This window comes from Psittacula echo (genome assembly GCF_963264785.1).
Source record: "Psittacula echo genome assembly, chromosome: 9".
Taxonomy (NCBI): domain Eukaryota; kingdom Metazoa; phylum Chordata; class Aves; order Psittaciformes; family Psittacidae; genus Psittacula; species Psittacula echo.
Genome location: NC_137745.1, coordinates 4194489 through 4212178, shown reverse-complemented (window position 1 = coordinate 4212178; position 17690 = coordinate 4194489). Strand labels below are relative to the sequence as shown.

At 54.3% G+C, this 17690-nt stretch overlaps 1 protein-coding gene across 4 annotated transcripts in view; it reads right to left on the bottom strand.

Moving 5' to 3' along the window:
- The window catches only part of MKRN2 (makorin ring finger protein 2), a gene marked incomplete at its 3' end in the record, with an annotated part of 31209 nt that overhangs the window by 13065 nt on the left and 454 nt on the right, over positions 1 to 17690 (bottom strand). For 2 of the 4 annotated variants that reach the window (XM_080625906.1, XM_080625909.1), the window contains exon 2: positions 17527 to 17655. In XM_080625906.1, the coding sequence (XP_080482032.1) occupies positions 17527 to 17655 (129 nt within the window). Of the gene's footprint in view, positions 1 to 17293; positions 17656 to 17690 lie in introns of those variants that run through there. The other 2 variants (XM_080625908.1, XM_080625907.1) reach the window with 2 other exon arrangements.

The window sequence follows — 17690 nt, the reverse complement described above, 5'->3', positions numbered from 1 at the left end:
AGCCGAACCTGGTGTGACTGTACCTGCCAGGGAGAGACAGAGCAGTGAGAGAGCCGAACCTGGTGTGACTGTACCTGCCTAACAGAGACAGAGCAGTGAGAGAGCTGAACCTGGTGTGACTGTACCTGCCTAACAGAGACAGAGCAGTGAGAGAGACGAACCTGGTGTGACTGTACCTGCCTAACAGAGACAGAGCAGTGAGAGAGCCGAACCTGGTGTGACTGTACCTGCCTAACAGAGACAGAGCAGTGACAGAGCCGAACCTGGTGTGACTGTACCTGCCTAACAGAGACAGAGCAGTGACAGAGCCAAACCTGGTGTGACTGTACCTGCCTAACAGAGACAGAGCAGTGAGAGAGCCAAACCTGGTGTGACTGTACCTGCCTAACAGAGACAGAGCAGTGACAGAGCTGAACCTGGTGTGATCGTACCTGCCTAACAGAGACAGAGCAGTGAGAGAGCCGAACCTGGTGTGACTGTACCTGCCTAACAGAGACAGAGCAGTGAGAGAGACGAACCTGATGTGACTGTACCTGCCTAACAGAGACAGAGCAGTGAGAGAGCTGAACCTGGTGTGACTGTACCTGCCTAACAGAGACAGAGCAGTGAGAGAGCCGAACCTGGTGTGACTGTACCTGCCTAACAGAGACAGAGCAGTGACAGAGCCGAACCTGGTGTGACTGTACCTGCCTAACAGAGACAGAGCAGTGAGAGAGCTGAACCTGGTGTGACTGTACCTGCCTAACAGAGACAGAGCAGTGACAGAGCCGAACCTGGTGTGACTGTACCTGCCTAACAGAGACAGAGCAGTGAGAGAGCTGAACCTGGTGTGACTGTACCTGCCTAACAGAGATAGAGCAGTGACAGAGCCGAACCTGGTGTGACTGTACCTGCCTAACAGAGACAGAGCAGTGAGAGAGCTGAACCTGGTGTGACTGTACCTGCCTAACAGAGACAGAGCAGTGACAGAGCCGAACCTGGTGTGACTGTACCTGCCTAACAGAGACAGAGCAGTGAGAGAGCCGAACCTGGTGTGACTGTACCTGCCTAACAGAGACAGAGCAGTGAGAGAGCTGAACCTGGTGTGACTGTACCTGCCTAACAGAGACAGAGCAGTGAGAGAGCTGAACCTGGTGTGACTGTACCTGCCTAACAGAGACAGAGCAGTAACAGAGCCGAACCTGGTGTGACTGTACCTGCCTAACAGAGACAGAGCAGTGACAGAGCCGAACCTGGTGTGACTGTACCTGCCTAACAGAGACAGAGCAGTGAGAGAGCCGAACCTGGTGTGACTGTACCTGCCTAACAGAGACAGAGCAGTGAGAGAGCCGAACCTGGTGTGACTGTACCTGCCTAACAGAGACAGAGCAGTGACAGAGCTGAACCTGGTGTGATCGTACCTGCCTAACAGAGACAGAGCAGTGACAGAGCCGAACCTGGTGTGACTGTACCTGCCTAACAGAGACAGAGCAGTGAGAGAGACGAACCTGGTGTGACTGTACCTGCCTAACAGAGACAGAGCAGTGAGAGAGACGAACCTGGTGTGACTGTACCTGCCTAACAGAGACAGAGCAGTGACAGAGCCGAACCTGGTGTGACTGTACCTGCCTAACAGAGACAGAGCAGTGACAGAGCCGAACCTGGTGTGACTGTACCTGCCTAACAGAGATAGAGCAGTGAGAGAGCTGAACCTGGTGTGACTGTACCTGCCTAACAGAGACAGAGCAGTGAGAGAGCCGAACCTGGTGTGACTGTACCTGCCTAACAGAGACAGAGCAGTGAGAGAGCCGAACCTGGTGTGACTGTACCTGCCTAACAGAGACAGAGCAGTGAGAGAGCTGAACCTGGTGTGACTGTACCTGCCTAACAGAGACAGAGCAGTGAGAGAGCCGAACCTGGTGTGACTGTACCTGCCTAACAGAGACAGAGCAGTGACAGAGCTGAACCTGGTGTGATCGTACCTGCCTAACAGAGACAGAGCAGTGAGAGAGCCGAACCTGGTGTGACTGTACCTGCCTAACAGAGACAGAGCAGTGAGAGAGACGAACCTGGTGTGACTGTACCTGCCTAACAGAGACAGAGCAGTGAGAGAGCCGAACCTGGTGTGACTGTACCTGCCTAACAGAGACAGAGCAGTGAGAGAGCTGAACCTGGTGTGACTGTACCTGCCTAACAGAGACAGAGCAGTGACAGAGCTGAACCTGGTGTGACTGTACCTGCCTAACAGAGACAGAGCAGTGACAGAGCCGAACCTGGTGTGACTGTACCTCCCTAACAGAGACAGAGCAGTGAGAGAGCTGAACCTGGTGTGACTGTACCTGCCTAACAGAGACAGAGCAGTGACAGAGCCGAACCTGGTGTGATCATACCTGCCTAACAGAGACAGAGCAGTGACAGAGCTGAACCTGGTGTGACTGTACCTGCCTAACAGAGACAGAGCAGTGAGAGAGCCAAACCTGGTGTGACTGTACCTGCCTAACAGAGACAGAGCAGTGAGAGAGCCGAACCTGGTGTGACTGCACCTGCCTAACAGAGACAGAGCAGTGACAGAGCCGAACCTGGTGTGACTGTACCTGCCTAACAGAGACAGAGCAGTGAGAGAGCCGAACCTGGTGTGACTGTACCTGCCTAACAGAGACAGAGCAGTGACAGAGCTGAACCTGGTGTGACTGTACCTGCCAGGGAGAGACAGAGCAGTGAGAGAGCCGAACCTGGTGTGACTGTACCTGCCAGGGAGAGACAGAGCAGTGAGAGAGCCGAACCTGGTGTGACTGTACCTGCCTAACAGAGACAGAGCAGTGAGAGAGCCGAACCTGGTGTGACTGTACCTGCCTAACAGAGACAGAGCAGTGACAGAGCCGAACCTGGTGTGACTGCACCTGCCTAACAGAGACAGAGCAGTGACAGAGCCGAACCTGGTGTGACTGTACCTGCCTAACAGAGACAGAGCAGTGAGAGAGCCGAACCTGGTGTGACTGTACCTGCCTAACAGAGACAGAGCAGTGACAGAGCTGAACCTGGTGTGACTGTACCTGCCAGGGAGAGACAGAGCAGTGAGAGAGCCGAACCTGGTGTGACTGTACCTGCCAGGGAGAGACAGAGCAGTGAGAGAGCCGAACCTGGTGTGACTGTACCTGCCTAACAGAGACAGAGCAGTGAGAGAGCCGAACCTGGTGTGACTGTACCTGCCTAACAGAGACAGAGCAGTGACAGAGCCGAACCTGGTGTGACTGTACCTGCCAGGGAGAGACAGAGCAGTGAGAGAGCCGAACCTGGTGTGACTGTACCTGCCTAACAGAGACAGAGCAGTGACAGAGCCGAACCTGGTGTGACTGTACCTGCCTAACAGAGACAGAGCAGTGAGAGAGCCGAACCTGGTGTGACTGTACCTGCCTAACAGAGACAGAGCAGTGACAGAGCTGAACCTGGTGTGACTGTACCTGCCTAACAGAGACAGAGCAGTGACAGAGCCGAACCTGGTGTGACTGTACCTGCCTAACAGAGACAGAGCAGTGAGAGAGCCGAACCTGGTGTGACTGTACCTGCCTAACAGAGACAGAGCAGTGAGAGAGCTGAACCTGGTATGACTGTAGCTGCCTAACAGAGACAGAGCAGTGACAGAGCCGAACCTGGTGTGACTGTACCTGCCTAACAGAGACAGAGCAGTGAGAGAGCCGAACCTGGTGTGACTGTACCTGCCTAACAGAGACAGAGCAGTGAGAGAGCTGAACCTGGTGTGACTGTACCTGCCTAACAGAGACAGAGCAGTGAGAGAGCCGAACCTGGTGTGACTGTACCTGCCTAACAGAGACAGAGCAGTGAGAGAGCCGAACCTGGTGTGACTGTACCTGCCTAACAGAGACAGAGCAGTGACAGAGCCGAACCTGGTGTGACTGTACCTGCCTAACAGAGACAGAGCAGTGACAGAGCCGAACCTGGTGTGACTGTACCTGCCTAACAGAGACAGAGCAGTGAGAGAGCCGAACCTGGTGTGATCGTACCTGCCTAACAGAGACAGAGCAGTGACAGAGCCGAACCTGGTGTGACTGTACCTGCCTAACAGAGACAGAGCAGTGAGAGAGCTGAACCTGGTGTGATCGTACCTGCCTAACAGAGACAGAGCAGTGACAGAGCCGAACCTGGTGTGACTGTACCTGCCTAACAGAGACAGAGCAGTGACAGAGCTGAACCTGGTGTGACTGTACCTGCGTAACAGAGACAGAGCAGTGAGAGAGCTGAACCTGGTGTGACTGTACCTGCCTAACAGAGACAGAGCAGTGACAGAGCTGAACCTGGTGTGACTGTACCTGCCTAACAGAGACAGAGCAGTGAGAGAGACGAACCTGGTGTGACTGTACCTGCCTAACAGAGACAGAGCAGTGAGAGAGCCAAACCTGGTGTGACTGTACCTGCCTAACAGAGACAGAGCAGTGAGAGAGACGAACCTGGTGTGACTGTACCTGCCAGGGAGAGACAGAGCAGTGAGAGAGCCGAACCTGGTGTGACTGTACCTGCCTAACAGAGACAGAGCAGTGAGAGAGCTGAACCTGGTGTGACTGTACCTGCCTAACAGAGACAGAGCAGTGAGAGAGCCGAACCTGGTGTGACTGTACCTGCCTAACAGAGACAGAGCAGTGACAGAGCCAAACCTGGTGTGACTGTACCTGCCTAACAGAGACAGAGCAGTGAGAGAGCCGAACCTGGTGTGACTGTACCTGCCTAACAGAGACAGAGCAGTGACAGAGCTGAACCTGGTGTGATCGTACCTGCCTAACAGAGACAGAGCAGTGAGAGAGCCGAACCTGGTGTGACTGTACCTGCCTAACAGAGACAGAGCAGTGAGAGAGACGAACCTGATGTGACTGTACCTGCCTAACAGAGACAGAGCAGTGAGAGAGCCGAACCTGGTGTGACTGTACCTGCCTAACAGAGACAGAGCAGTGAGAGAGCTGAACCTGGTGTGACTGTACCTGCCTAACAGAGACAGAGCAGTGACAGAGCTGAACCTGGTGTGACTGTACCTGCCTAACAGAGACAGAGCAGTGACAGAGCCGAACCTGGTGTGACTGTACCTGCCTAACAGAGACAGAGCAGTGAGAGAGCCGAACCTGGTGTGACTGTACCTGCCTAACAGAGACAGAGCAGTGACAGAGCCGAACCTGGTGTGATCATACCTGCCTAACAGAGACAGAGCAGTGACAGAGCTGAACCTGGTGTGACTGTACCTGCCTAACAGAGACAGAGCAGTGAGAGAGCCGAACCTGGTGTGACTGTACCTGCCTAACAGAGACAGAGCAGTGAGAGAGCTGAACCTGGTGTGACTGTACCTGCCTAACAGAGACAGAGCAGTGAGAGAGCTGAACCTGGTGTGACTGTACCTGCCTAACAGAGACAGAGCAGTGACAGAGCTGAACCTGGTGTGACTGTACCTGCCTAACAGAGACAGAGCAGTGACAGAGCCGAACCTGGTGTGACTGTACCTGCCTAACAGAGACAGAGCAGTGAGAGAGCCAAACCTGGTGTGACTGTACCTGCCTAACAGAGACAGAGCAGTGAGAGAGCCGAACCTGGTGTGACTGCACCTGCCTAACAGAGACAGAGCAGTGACAGAGCCGAACCTGGTGTGACTGTACCTGCCTAACAGAGACAGAGCAGTGAGAGAGCTGAACCTGGTGTGACTGTACCTGCCTAACAGAGACAGAGCAGTGACAGAGCTGAACCTGGTGTGACTGTACCTGCCTAACAGAGACAGAGCAGTGACAGAGCCGAACCTGGTGTGACTGTACCTGCCTAACAGAGACAGAGCAGTGAGAGAGCCAAACCTGGTGTGACTGTACCTGCCTAACAGAGACAGAGCAGTGAGAGAGCCGAACCTGGTGTGACTGCACCTGCCTAACAGAGACAGAGCAGTGACAGAGCCGAACCTGGTGTGACTGTACCTGCCTAACAGAGACAGAGCAGTGACAGAGCCGAACCTGGTGTGACTGTACCTGCCTAACAGAGACAGAGCAGTGACAGAGCTGAACCTGGTGTGACTGTACCTGCCAGGGAGAGACAGAGCAGTGAGAGAGCCGAACCTGGTGTGACTGTACCTGCCAGGGAGAGACAGAGCAGTGAGAGAGCCGAACCTGGTGTGACTGTACCTGCCTAACAGAGACAGAGCAGTGACAGAGCTGAACCTGGTGTGACTGTACCTGCCTAACAGAGACAGAGCAGTGACAGAGCCGAACCTGGTGTGACTGTACCTGCTAGGGAGAGACAGAGCAGTGAGAGAGCCGAACCTGGTGTGACTGTACCTGCCTAACAGAGACAGAGCAGTGACAGAGCCGAACCTGGTGTGACTGTACCTGCCTAACAGAGACAGAGCAGTGACAGAGCCGAACCTGGTGTGACTGTACCTGCCTAACAGAGACAGAGCAGTGAGAGAGCCGAACCTGGTGTGACTGTACCTGCCTAACAGAGACAGAGCAGTGACAGAGCTGAACCTGGTGTGACTGTACCTGCCTAACAGAGACAGAGCAGTGAGAGAGCCGAACCTGGTGTGACTGTACCTGCCTAACAGAGACAGAGCAGTGAGAGAGCCGAACCTGGTGTGACTGTACCTGCCTAACAGAGACAGAGCAGTGAGAGAGCTGAACCTGGTATGACTGTAGCTGCCTAACAGAGACAGAGCAGTGACAGAGCCGAACCTGGTGTGACTGTACCTGCCTAACAGAGACAGAGCAGTGAGAGAGCCGAACCTGGTGTGACTGTACCTGCCTAACAGAGACAGAGCAGTGAGAGAGCTGAACCTGGTGTGACTGTACCTGCCTAACAGAGACAGAGCAGTGACAGAGCCGAACCTGGTGTGACTGTACCTGCCTAACAGAGACAGAGCAGTGAGAGAGCCGAACCTGGTGTGACTGTACCTGCCTAACAGAGACAGAGCAGTGACAGAGCCGAACCTGGTGTGACTGTACCTGCCTAATAGAGACAGAGCAGTGACAGAGCCGAACCTGGTGTGACTGTACCTGCCTAACAGAGACAGAGCAGTGAGAGAGCCGAACCTGGTGTGATCGTACCTGCCTAACAGAGACAGAGCAGTGAGAGAGCTGAACCTGGTGTGATCGTACCTGCCTAACAGAGACAGAGCAGTGACAGAGCCGAACCTGGTGTGACTGTACCTGCCTAACAGAGACAGAGCAGTGAGAGAGCTGAACCTGGTGTGACTGTACCTGCCTAACAGAGACAGAGCAGTGACAGAGCTGAACCTGGTGTGACTGTACCTGCCTAACAGAGACAGAGCAGTGACAGAGCTGAACCTGGTGTGACTGTACCTGCCTAACAGAGACAGAGCAGTGAGAGAGACGAACCTGGTGTGACTGTACCTGCCTAACAGAGACAGAGCAGTGAGAGAGCCAAACCTGGTGTGACTGTACCTGCCTAACAGAGACAGAGCAGTGACAGAGCCGAACCTGGTGTGACTGTACCTGCCAGGGAGAGACAGAGCAGTGAGAGAGCCGAACCTGGTGTGACTGTACCTGCCTAACAGAGACAGAGCAGTGAGAGAGCTGAACCTGGTGTGACTGTACCTGCCTAACAGAGACAGAGCAGTGAGAGAGCCGAACCTGGTGTGACTGTACCTGCCTAACAGAGACAGAGCAGTGAGAGAGCCGAACCTGGTGTGACTGTACCTGCCTAACAGAGACAGAGCAGTGACAGAGCCGAACCTGGTGTGACTGTACCTGCCTAACAGAGACAGAGCAGTGACAGAGCCAAACCTGGTGTGACTGTACCTGCCTAACAGAGACAGAGCAGTGACAGAGCCAAACCTGGTGTGACTGTACCTGCCTAACAGAGACAGAGCAGTGACAGAGCTGAACCTGGTGTGATCGTACCTGCCTAACAGAGACAGAGCAGTGAGAGAGCCGAACCTGGTGTGACTGTACCTGCCTAACAGAGACAGAGCAGTGAGAGAGACGAACCTGATGTGACTGTACCTGCCTAACAGAGACAGAGCAGTGAGAGAGCCGAACCTGGTGTGACTGTACCTGCCTAACAGAGACAGAGCAGTGAGAGAGCTGAACCTGGTGTGACTGTACCTGCCTAACAGAGACAGAGCAGTGACAGAGCCGAACCTGGTGTGACTGTACCTGCCTAACAGAGACAGAGCAGTGAGAGAGCTGAACCTGGTGTGACTGTACCTGCCTAACAGAGACAGAGCAGTGACAGAGCCGAACCTGGTGTGACTGTACCTGCCTAACAGAGACAGAGCAGTGAGAGAGCTGAACCTGGTGTGACTGTACCTGCCTAACAGAGATAGAGCAGTGACAGAGCCGAACCTGGTGTGACTGTACCTGCCTAACAGAGACAGAGCAGTGAGAGAGCTGAACCTGGTGTGACTGTACCTGCCTAACAGAGACAGAGCAGTGACAGAGCCGAACCTGGTGTGACTGTACCTGCCTAACAGAGACAGAGCAGTGAGAGAGCCGAACCTGGTGTGACTGTACCTGCCTAACAGAGACAGAGCAGTGAGAGAGCTGAACCTGGTGTGACTGTACCTGCCTAACAGAGACAGAGCAGTGAGAGAGCTGAACCTGGTGTGACTGTACCTGCCTAACAGAGACAGAGCAGTAACAGAGCCGAACCTGGTGTGACTGTACCTGCCTAACAGAGACAGAGCAGTGACAGAGCCGAACCTGGTGTGACTGTACCTGCCTAACAGAGACAGAGCAGTGAGAGAGCCGAACCTGGTGTGACTGTACCTGCCTAACAGAGACAGAGCAGTGAGAGAGCCGAACCTGGTGTGACTGTACCTGCCTAACAGAGACAGAGCAGTGACAGAGCTGAACCTGGTGTGATCGTACCTGCCTAACAGAGACAGAGCAGTGACAGAGCCGAACCTGGTGTGACTGTACCTGCCTAACAGAGACAGAGCAGTGAGAGAGACGAACCTGGTGTGACTGTACCTGCCTAACAGAGACAGAGCAGTGAGAGAGACGAACCTGGTGTGACTGTACCTGCCTAACAGAGACAGAGCAGTGACAGAGCCGAACCTGGTGTGACTGTACCTGCCTAACAGAGACAGAGCAGTGACAGAGCCGAACCTGGTGTGACTGTACCTGCCTAACAGAGATAGAGCAGTGAGAGAGCTGAACCTGGTGTGACTGTACCTGCCTAACAGAGACAGAGCAGTGAGAGAGCCGAACCTGGTGTGACTGTACCTGCCTAACAGAGACAGAGCAGTGAGAGAGCCGAACCTGGTGTGACTGTACCTGCCTAACAGAGACAGAGCAGTGAGAGAGCTGAACCTGGTGTGACTGTACCTGCCTAACAGAGACAGAGCAGTGAGAGAGCCGAACCTGGTGTGACTGTACCTGCCTAACAGAGACAGAGCAGTGAGAGAGCTGAACCTGGTGTGACTGTACCTGCCTAACAGAGACAGAGCAGTGACAGAGCTGAACCTGGTGTGACTGTACCTGCCTAACAGAGACAGAGCAGTGAGAGAGCCGAACCTGGTGTGACTGTACCTCCCTAACAGAGACAGAGCAGTGAGAGAGCTGAACCTGGTGTGACTGTACCTGCCTAACAGAGACAGAGCAGTGACAGAGCCGAACCTGGTGTGATCATACCTGCCTAACAGAGACAGAGCAGTGACAGAGCTGAACCTGGTGTGACTGTACCTGCCTAACAGAGACAGAGCAGTGAGAGAGCCAAACCTGGTGTGACTGTACCTGCCTAACAGAGACAGAGCAGTGAGAGAGCCGAACCTGGTGTGACTGCACCTGCCTAACAGAGACAGAGCAGTGACAGAGCTGAACCTGGTGTGACTGTACCTGCCTAACAGAGACAGAGCAGTGAGAGAGCCGAACCTGGTGTGACTGTACCTGCCTAACAGAGACAGAGCAGTGACAGAGCTGAACCTGGTGTGACTGTACCTGCCAGGGAGAGACAGAGCAGTGAGAGAGCCGAACCTGGTGTGACTGTACCTGCCAGGGAGAGACAGAGCAGTGAGAGAGCCGAACCTGGTGTGACTGTACCTGCCTAACAGAGACAGAGCAGTGAGAGAGCCGAACCTGGTGTGACTGTACCTGCCTAACAGAGACAGAGCAGTGACAGAGCCGAACCTGGTGTGACTGCACCTGCCTAACAGAGACAGAGCAGTGACAGAGCCGAACCTGGTGTGACTGTACCTGCCTAACAGAGACAGAGCAGTGAGAGAGCCGAACCTGGTGTGACTGTACCTGCCTAACAGAGACAGAGCAGTGACAGAGCTGAACCTGGTGTGACTGTACCTGCCAGGGAGAGACAGAGCAGTGAGAGAGCCGAACCTGGTGTGACTGTACCTGCCAGGGAGAGACAGAGCAGTGAGAGAGCCGAACCTGGTGTGACTGTACCTGCCTAACAGAGACAGAGCAGTGAGAGAGCCGAACCTGGTGTGACTGTACCTGCCTAACAGAGACAGAGCAGTGACAGAGCCGAACCTGGTGTGACTGTACCTGCCAGGGAGAGACAGAGCAGTGAGAGAGCCGAACCTGGTGTGACTGTACCTGCCTAACAGAGACAGAGCAGTGACAGAGCCGAACCTGGTGTGACTGTACCTGCCTAACAGAGACAGAGCAGTGAGAGAGACGAACCTGGTGTGACTGTACCTGCCTAACAGAGACAGAGCAGTGACAGAGCTGAACCTGGTGTGACTGTACCTGCCTAACAGAGACAGAGCAGTGACAGAGCCGAACCTGGTGTGACTGTACCTGCCTAACAGAGACAGAGCAGTGAGAGAGCCGAACCTGGTGTGACTGTACCTGCCTAACAGAGACAGAGCAGTGAGAGAGCTGAACCTGGTATGACTGTAGCTGCCTAACAGAGACAGAGCAGTGACAGAGCCGAACCTGGTGTGACTGTACCTGCCTAACAGAGACAGAGCAGTGAGAGAGCCGAACCTGGTGTGACTGTACCTGCCTAACAGAGACAGAGCAGTGAGAGAGCTGAACCTGGTGTGACTGTACCTGCCTAACAGAGACAGAGCAGTGAGAGAGCCGAACCTGGTGTGACTGTACCTGCCTAACAGAGACAGAGCAGTGAGAGAGCCGAACCTGGTGTGACTGTACCTGCCTAACAGAGACAGAGCAGTGACAGAGCCGAACCTGGTGTGACTGTACCTGCCTAACAGAGACAGAGCAGTGACAGAGCCGAACCTGGTGTGACTGTACCTGCCTAACAGAGACAGAGCAGTGAGAGAGCCGAACCTGGTGTGATCGTACCTGCCTAACAGAGACAGAGCAGTGAGAGAGCTGAACCTGGTGTGATCGTACCTGCCTAACAGAGACAGAGCAGTGACAGAGCCGAACCTGGTGTGACTGTACCTGCCTAACAGAGACAGAGCAGTGAGAGAGCTGAACCTGGTGTGACTGTACCTGCGTAACAGAGACAGAGCAGTGAGAGAGCTGAACCTGGTGTGACTGTACCTGCCTAACAGAGACAGAGCAGTGACAGAGCTGAACCTGGTGTGACTGTACCTGCCTAACAGAGACAGAGCAGTGAGAGAGACGAACCTGGTGTGACTGTACCTGCCTAACAGAGACAGAGCAGTGAGAGAGCCAAACCTGGTGTGACTGTACCTGCCTAACAGAGACAGAGCAGTGAGAGAGACGAACCTGGTGTGACTGTACCTGCCAGGGAGAGACAGAGCAGTGAGAGAGCCGAACCTGGTGTGACTGTACCTGCCTAACAGAGACAGAGCAGTGAGAGAGCTGAACCTGGTGTGACTGTACCTGCCTAACAGAGACAGAGCAGTGACAGAGCTGAACCTGGTGTGACTGTACCTGCCTAACAGAGACAGAGCAGTGAGAGAGACGAACCTGGTGTGACTGTACCTGCCTAACAGAGACAGAGCAGTGAGAGAGCCAAACCTGGTGTGACTGTACCTGCCTAACAGAGACAGAGCAGTGACAGAGCCGAACCTGGTGTGACTGTACCTGCCAGGGAGAGACAGAGCAGTGAGAGAGCCGAACCTGGTGTGACTGTACCTGCCTAACAGAGACAGAGCAGTGAGAGAGCTGAACCTGGTGTGACTGTACCTGCCTAACAGAGACAGAGCAGTGAGAGAGCCGAACCTGGTGTGACTGTACCTGCCTAACAGAGACAGAGCAGTGAGAGAGCCGAACCTGGTGTGACTGTACCTGCCTAACAGAGACAGAGCAGTGAGAGAGCCGAACCTGGTGTGACTGTACCTGCCTAACAGAGACAGAGCAGTGACAGAGCCAAACCTGGTGTGACTGTACCTGCCTAACAGAGACAGAGCAGTGAGAGAGCCAAACCTGGTGTGACTGTACCTGCCTAACAGAGACAGAGCAGTGACAGAGCTGAACCTGGTGTGATCGTACCTGCCTAACAGAGACAGAGCAGTGAGAGAGCTGAACCTGGTATGACTGTAGCTGCCTAACAGAGACAGAGCAGTGACAGAGCCGAACCTGGTGTGACTGTACCTGCCTAACAGAGACAGAGCAGTGAGAGAGCCGAACCTGGTGTGACTGTACCTGCCTAACAGAGACAGAGCAGTGAGAGAGCTGAACCTGGTGTGACTGTACCTGCCTAACAGAGACAGAGCAGTGAGAGAGCCGAACCTGGTGTGACTGTACCTGCCTAACAGAGACAGAGCAGTGAGAGAGACGAACCTGGTGTGACTGTACCTGCCTAACAGAGACAGAGCAGTGACAGAGCCGAACCTGGTGTGACTGTACCTGCCTAACAGAGACAGAGCAGTGACAGAGCCGAACCTGGTGTGACTGTACCTGCCTAACAGAGACAGAGCAGTGAGAGAGCCGAACCTGGTGTGATCGTACCTGCCTAACAGAGACAGAGCAGTGAGAGAGCTGAACCTGGTGTGATCGTACCTGCCTAACAGAGACAGAGCAGTGACAGAGCCGAACCTGGTGTGACTGTACCTGCCTAACAGAGACAGAGCAGTGACAGAGCTGAACCTGGTGTGACTGTACCTGCGTAACAGAGACAGAGCAGTGAGAGAGCTGAACCTGGTGTGACTGTACCTGCCTAACAGAGACAGAGCAGTGACAGAGCTGAACCTGGTGTGACTGTACCTGCCTAACAGAGACAGAGCAGTGAGAGAGACGAACCTGGTGTGACTGTACCTGCCTAACAGAGACAGAGCAGTGAGAGAGCCAAACCTGGTGTGACTGTACCTGCCTAACAGAGACAGAGCAGTGAGAGAGACGAACCTGGTGTGACTGTACCTGCCAGGGAGAGACAGAGCAGTGAGAGAGCCGAACCTGGTGTGACTGTACCTGCCTAACAGAGACAGAGCAGTGAGAGAGCTGAACCTGGTGTGACTGTACCTGCCTAACAGAGACAGAGCAGTGAGAGAGCCGAACCTGGTGTGACTGTACCTGCCTAACAGAGACAGAGCAGTGACAGAGCCGAACCTGGTGTGACTGTACCTGCCTAACAGAGACAGAGCAGTGAGAGAGCCGAACCTGGTGTGACTGTACCTGCCTAACAGAGACAGAGCAGTGACAGAGCCAAACCTGGTGTGACTGTACCTGCCTAACAGAGACAGAGCAGTGAGAGAGCCGAACCTGGTGTGACTGTACCTGCCTAACAGAGACAGAGCAGTGACAGAGCTGAACCTGGTGTGATCGTACCTGCCTAACAGAGACAGAGCAGTGAGAGAGCCGAACCTGGTGTGACTGTACCTGCCTAACAGAGACAGAGCAGTGAGAGAGACGAACCTGATGTGACTGTACCTGCCTAACAGAGACAGAGCAGTGAGAGAGCCGAACCTGGTGTGACTGTACCTGCCTAACAGAGACAGAGCAGTGAGAGAGCTGAACCTGGTGTGACTGTACCTGCCTAACAGAGACAGAGCAGTGACAGAGCTGAACCTGGTGTGACTGTACCTGCCTAACAGAGACAGAGCAGTGACAGAGCCGAACCTGGTGTGACTGTACCTGCCTAACAGAGACAGAGCAGTGAGAGAGCCGAACCTGGTGTGACTGTACCTGCCTAACAGAGACAGAGCAGTGACAGAGCCGAACCTGGTGTGATCATACCTGCCTAACAGAGACAGAGCAGTGACAGAGCTGAACCTGGTGTGACTGTACCTGCCTAACAGAGACAGAGCAGTGAGAGAGCCAAACCTGGTGTGACTGTACCTGCCTAACAGAGACAGAGCAGTGACAGAGCCGAACCTGGTGTGACTGTACCTGCCTAACAGAGACAGAGCAGTGACAGAGCCGAACCTGGTGTGACTGTACCTGCCTAACAGAGACAGAGCAGTGAGAGAGCCGAACCTGGTGTGACTGTACCTGCCTAACAGAGACAGAGCAGTGACAGAGCTGAACCTGGTGTGACTGTACCTGCCTAACAGAGACAGAGCAGTGAGAGAGCCGAACCTGGTGTGACTGTACCTGCCTAACAGAGATAGAGCAGTGACAGAGCCGAACCTGGTGTGACTGTACCTGCCTAACAGAGACAGAGCAGTGAGAGAGCCGAACCTGGTGTGACTGTACCTGCCTAACAGAGACAGAGCAGTGACAGAGCCGAACCTGGTGTGACTGTACCTGCCTAACAGAGACAGAGCAGTGACAGAGCCGAACCTGGTGTGACTGTACCTGCCTAACAGAGACAGAGCAGTGAGAGAGCCGAACCTGGTGTGACTGTACCTGCCTAACAGAGACAGAGCAGTGACAGAGCTGAACCTGGTGTGACTGTACCTGCCTAACAGAGACAGAGCAGTGAGAGAGCCAAACCTGGTGTGACTGTACCTGCCTAACAGAGACAGAGCAGTGACAGAGCCGAACCTGGTGTGACTGTACCTGCCAGGGAGAGACAGAGCAGTGAGAGAGCCGAACCTGGTGTGACTGTACCTGCCTAACAGAGACAGAGCAGTGAGAGAGCCGAACCTGGTGTGACTGTACCTGCCTAACAGAGACAGAGCAGTGAGAGAGCCGAACCTGGTGTGACTGTACCTGCCTAACAGAGACAGAGCAGTGACAGAGCCAAACCTGGTGTGACTGTACCTGCCTAACAGAGACAGAGCAGTGAGAGAGCCGAACCTGGTGTGACTGTACCTGCCTAACAGAGACAGAGCAGTGACAGAGCCGAACCTGGTGTGATCGTACCTGCCTAACAGAGACAGAGCAGTGAGAGAGCCGAACCTGGTGTGACTGTACCTGCCTAACAGAGACAGAGCAGTGAGAGAGACGAACCTGGTGTGACTGTACCTGCCTAACAGAGACAGAGCAGTGAGAGAGATGAACCTGGTGTGACTGTACCTGCCTAACAGAGACAGAGCAGTGAGAGAGCCGAACCTGGTGTGACTGTACCTGCCTAACAGAGACAGAGCAGTGACAGAGCTGAACCTGGTGTGACTGTACCTGCCTAACAGAGACAGAGCAGTGACAGAGCCGAACCTGGTGTGACTGTACCTGCCTAACAGAGACAGAGCAGTGAGAGAGCTGAACCTGGTGTGACTGTACCTGCCTAACAGAGACAGAGCAGTGACAGAGCCGAACCTGGTGTGATCATACCTGCCTAACAGAGACAGAGCAGTGACAGAGCTGAACCTGGTGTGACTGTACCTGCCTAACAGAGACAGAGCAGTGAGAGAGCCAAACCTGGTGTGACTGTACCTGCCTAACAGAGACAGAGCAGTGACAGAGCCAAACCTGGTGTGACTGTACCTGCCTAACAGAGACAGAGCAGTGACAGAGCCGAACCTGGTGTGACTGTACCTGCCTAACAGAGACAGAGCAGTGACAGAGCCGAACCTGGTGTGACTGTACCTGCCTAACAGAGACAGAGCAGTGACAGAGCTGAACCTGGTGTGACTGTACCTGCCTAACAGAGACAGAGCAGTGAGAGAGCCAAACCTGGTGTGACTGTACCTGCCTAACAGAGACAGAGCAGTGAGAGAGCCGAACCTGGTGTGACTGTACCTGCCTAACAGAGACAGAGCAGTGACAGAGCCAAACCTGGTGTGACTGTACCTGCCTAACAGAGACAGAGCAGTGAGAGAGCCGAACCTGGTGTGACTGTACCTGCCAGGGAGAGACAGAGCAGTGAGAGAGCCGAACCTGGTGTGACTGTACCTGCCTAACAGAGACAGAGCAGTGACAGAGCCGAACCTGGTGTGACTGTACCTGCCAGGGAGAGACAGAGCAGTGAGAGAGCCGAACCTGGTGTGACTGTACCTGCCTAACAGAGACAGAGCAGTGAGAGAGCCGAACCTGGTGTGACTGTACCTGCCTAACAGAGACAGAGCAGTGAGAGAGCCGAACCTGGTGTGACTGTACCTGCCTAACAGAGACAGAGCAGTGACAGAGCCAAACCTGGTGTGACTGTACCTGCCTAACAGAGACAGAGCAGTGAGAGAGCCGAACCTGGTGTGACTGTACCTGCCTAACAGAGACAGAGCACTGACAGAGCCGAACCTGGTGTGACTGGTGTGAACCTGGAGCTGGTGTCAGGACAAACAGAATCGACCTGAAAAGCTGCTTCTGTTTTTAAAGGGCTGTTCTGACAAGTCACCTGAACCACTCAGCCTCTTTGGAAGCCAGACTGAAAGGTTCCTCAGCCTCCAAAAGCAGATGCCTCCAAAAGCACACCTTTATTTCCCCCTCCAGAGACACCCAGTGCAGCTGGAAGAACATTATTTATGTGCACATTCAATTCAGTCTTGTCACCCCTCTCACACAGAGGTTTCTGGCATCTCTAACATCAAAACTCCATGTGGGATCAGTGGCATTTCATGATCTGGGTTTCTCCCTGCAGGCAGCAGCACTGGGACTTCTTGCTCTGACAGCAGAGCACACAGAGTAGGAGATGCTGCTAGGAAAGGGCTCAAAGCAGCTCAGGAAATACTCTCCTGCAGCAGAGCAGAGCCGAGGGGGCAAGGAAGGGGCAGGTTCAGCAAAGCCAGGGACATACCCGAACACCAATGGGAACCTGTGTGCTATGCACGTGAATCACCTCTGTGCCCCAGTGCCCCAGCCTCCAGCAAAGCAGCTCAAGTACAACAGCACCATCGCTAGGGTCCAGGCTGCATCAGACTCATCCCCATGAGGAGCAGCCCGCGGCAGGATCACACATCACCGGCGCAGGGCTGTAATGGGGCTGCTGCAGTGACAGCACTGCCTCATCAGCACCAGAACCCCATCCGCGACCCGCATTTCTCCCCAGGATAGGCTATAACAACAGGAACTAACGAGGGGTATTTGCTAAAGCGTTTCTTGAGTTTCAACCACCAGACCTCAGCAGAAGTTTCAGCTTTCTAAAAGGAGTGCACAAAACCCACTTTGCTCTAAGGCAGACCGGGCAGTTCTCAGAACTGTGCACTGGAACCTGCGCTGCACCACTGGATCCGTAAGCTGGGTTTGGTACTGTGAGGAAAAGCCCGTACTGAACACACTGCTTCATTCCCTTCGCCATCCTGCCTCGGTCTCTGGTTCACGGGGTTCCAAACTCACTGCCCACTGCTGTTACAACCGGTTCTCTCCCCGCCGGTGCTGGGAAGGCCTCGGGTCCTACCTGCAGCGGGCTCCATATGCGCACTGCCCCTTCTGGTAGTACTTGCAGATGGTGGAGGACTTGCTGCTGGAGAGATCGTGCGAGAACAGGCACTTGCTCCCCTCGCGGCACACTCCCTGCACGTAATACCTGCGGGGAGCGCGGCGTCAGCGCGGGGACCAGGG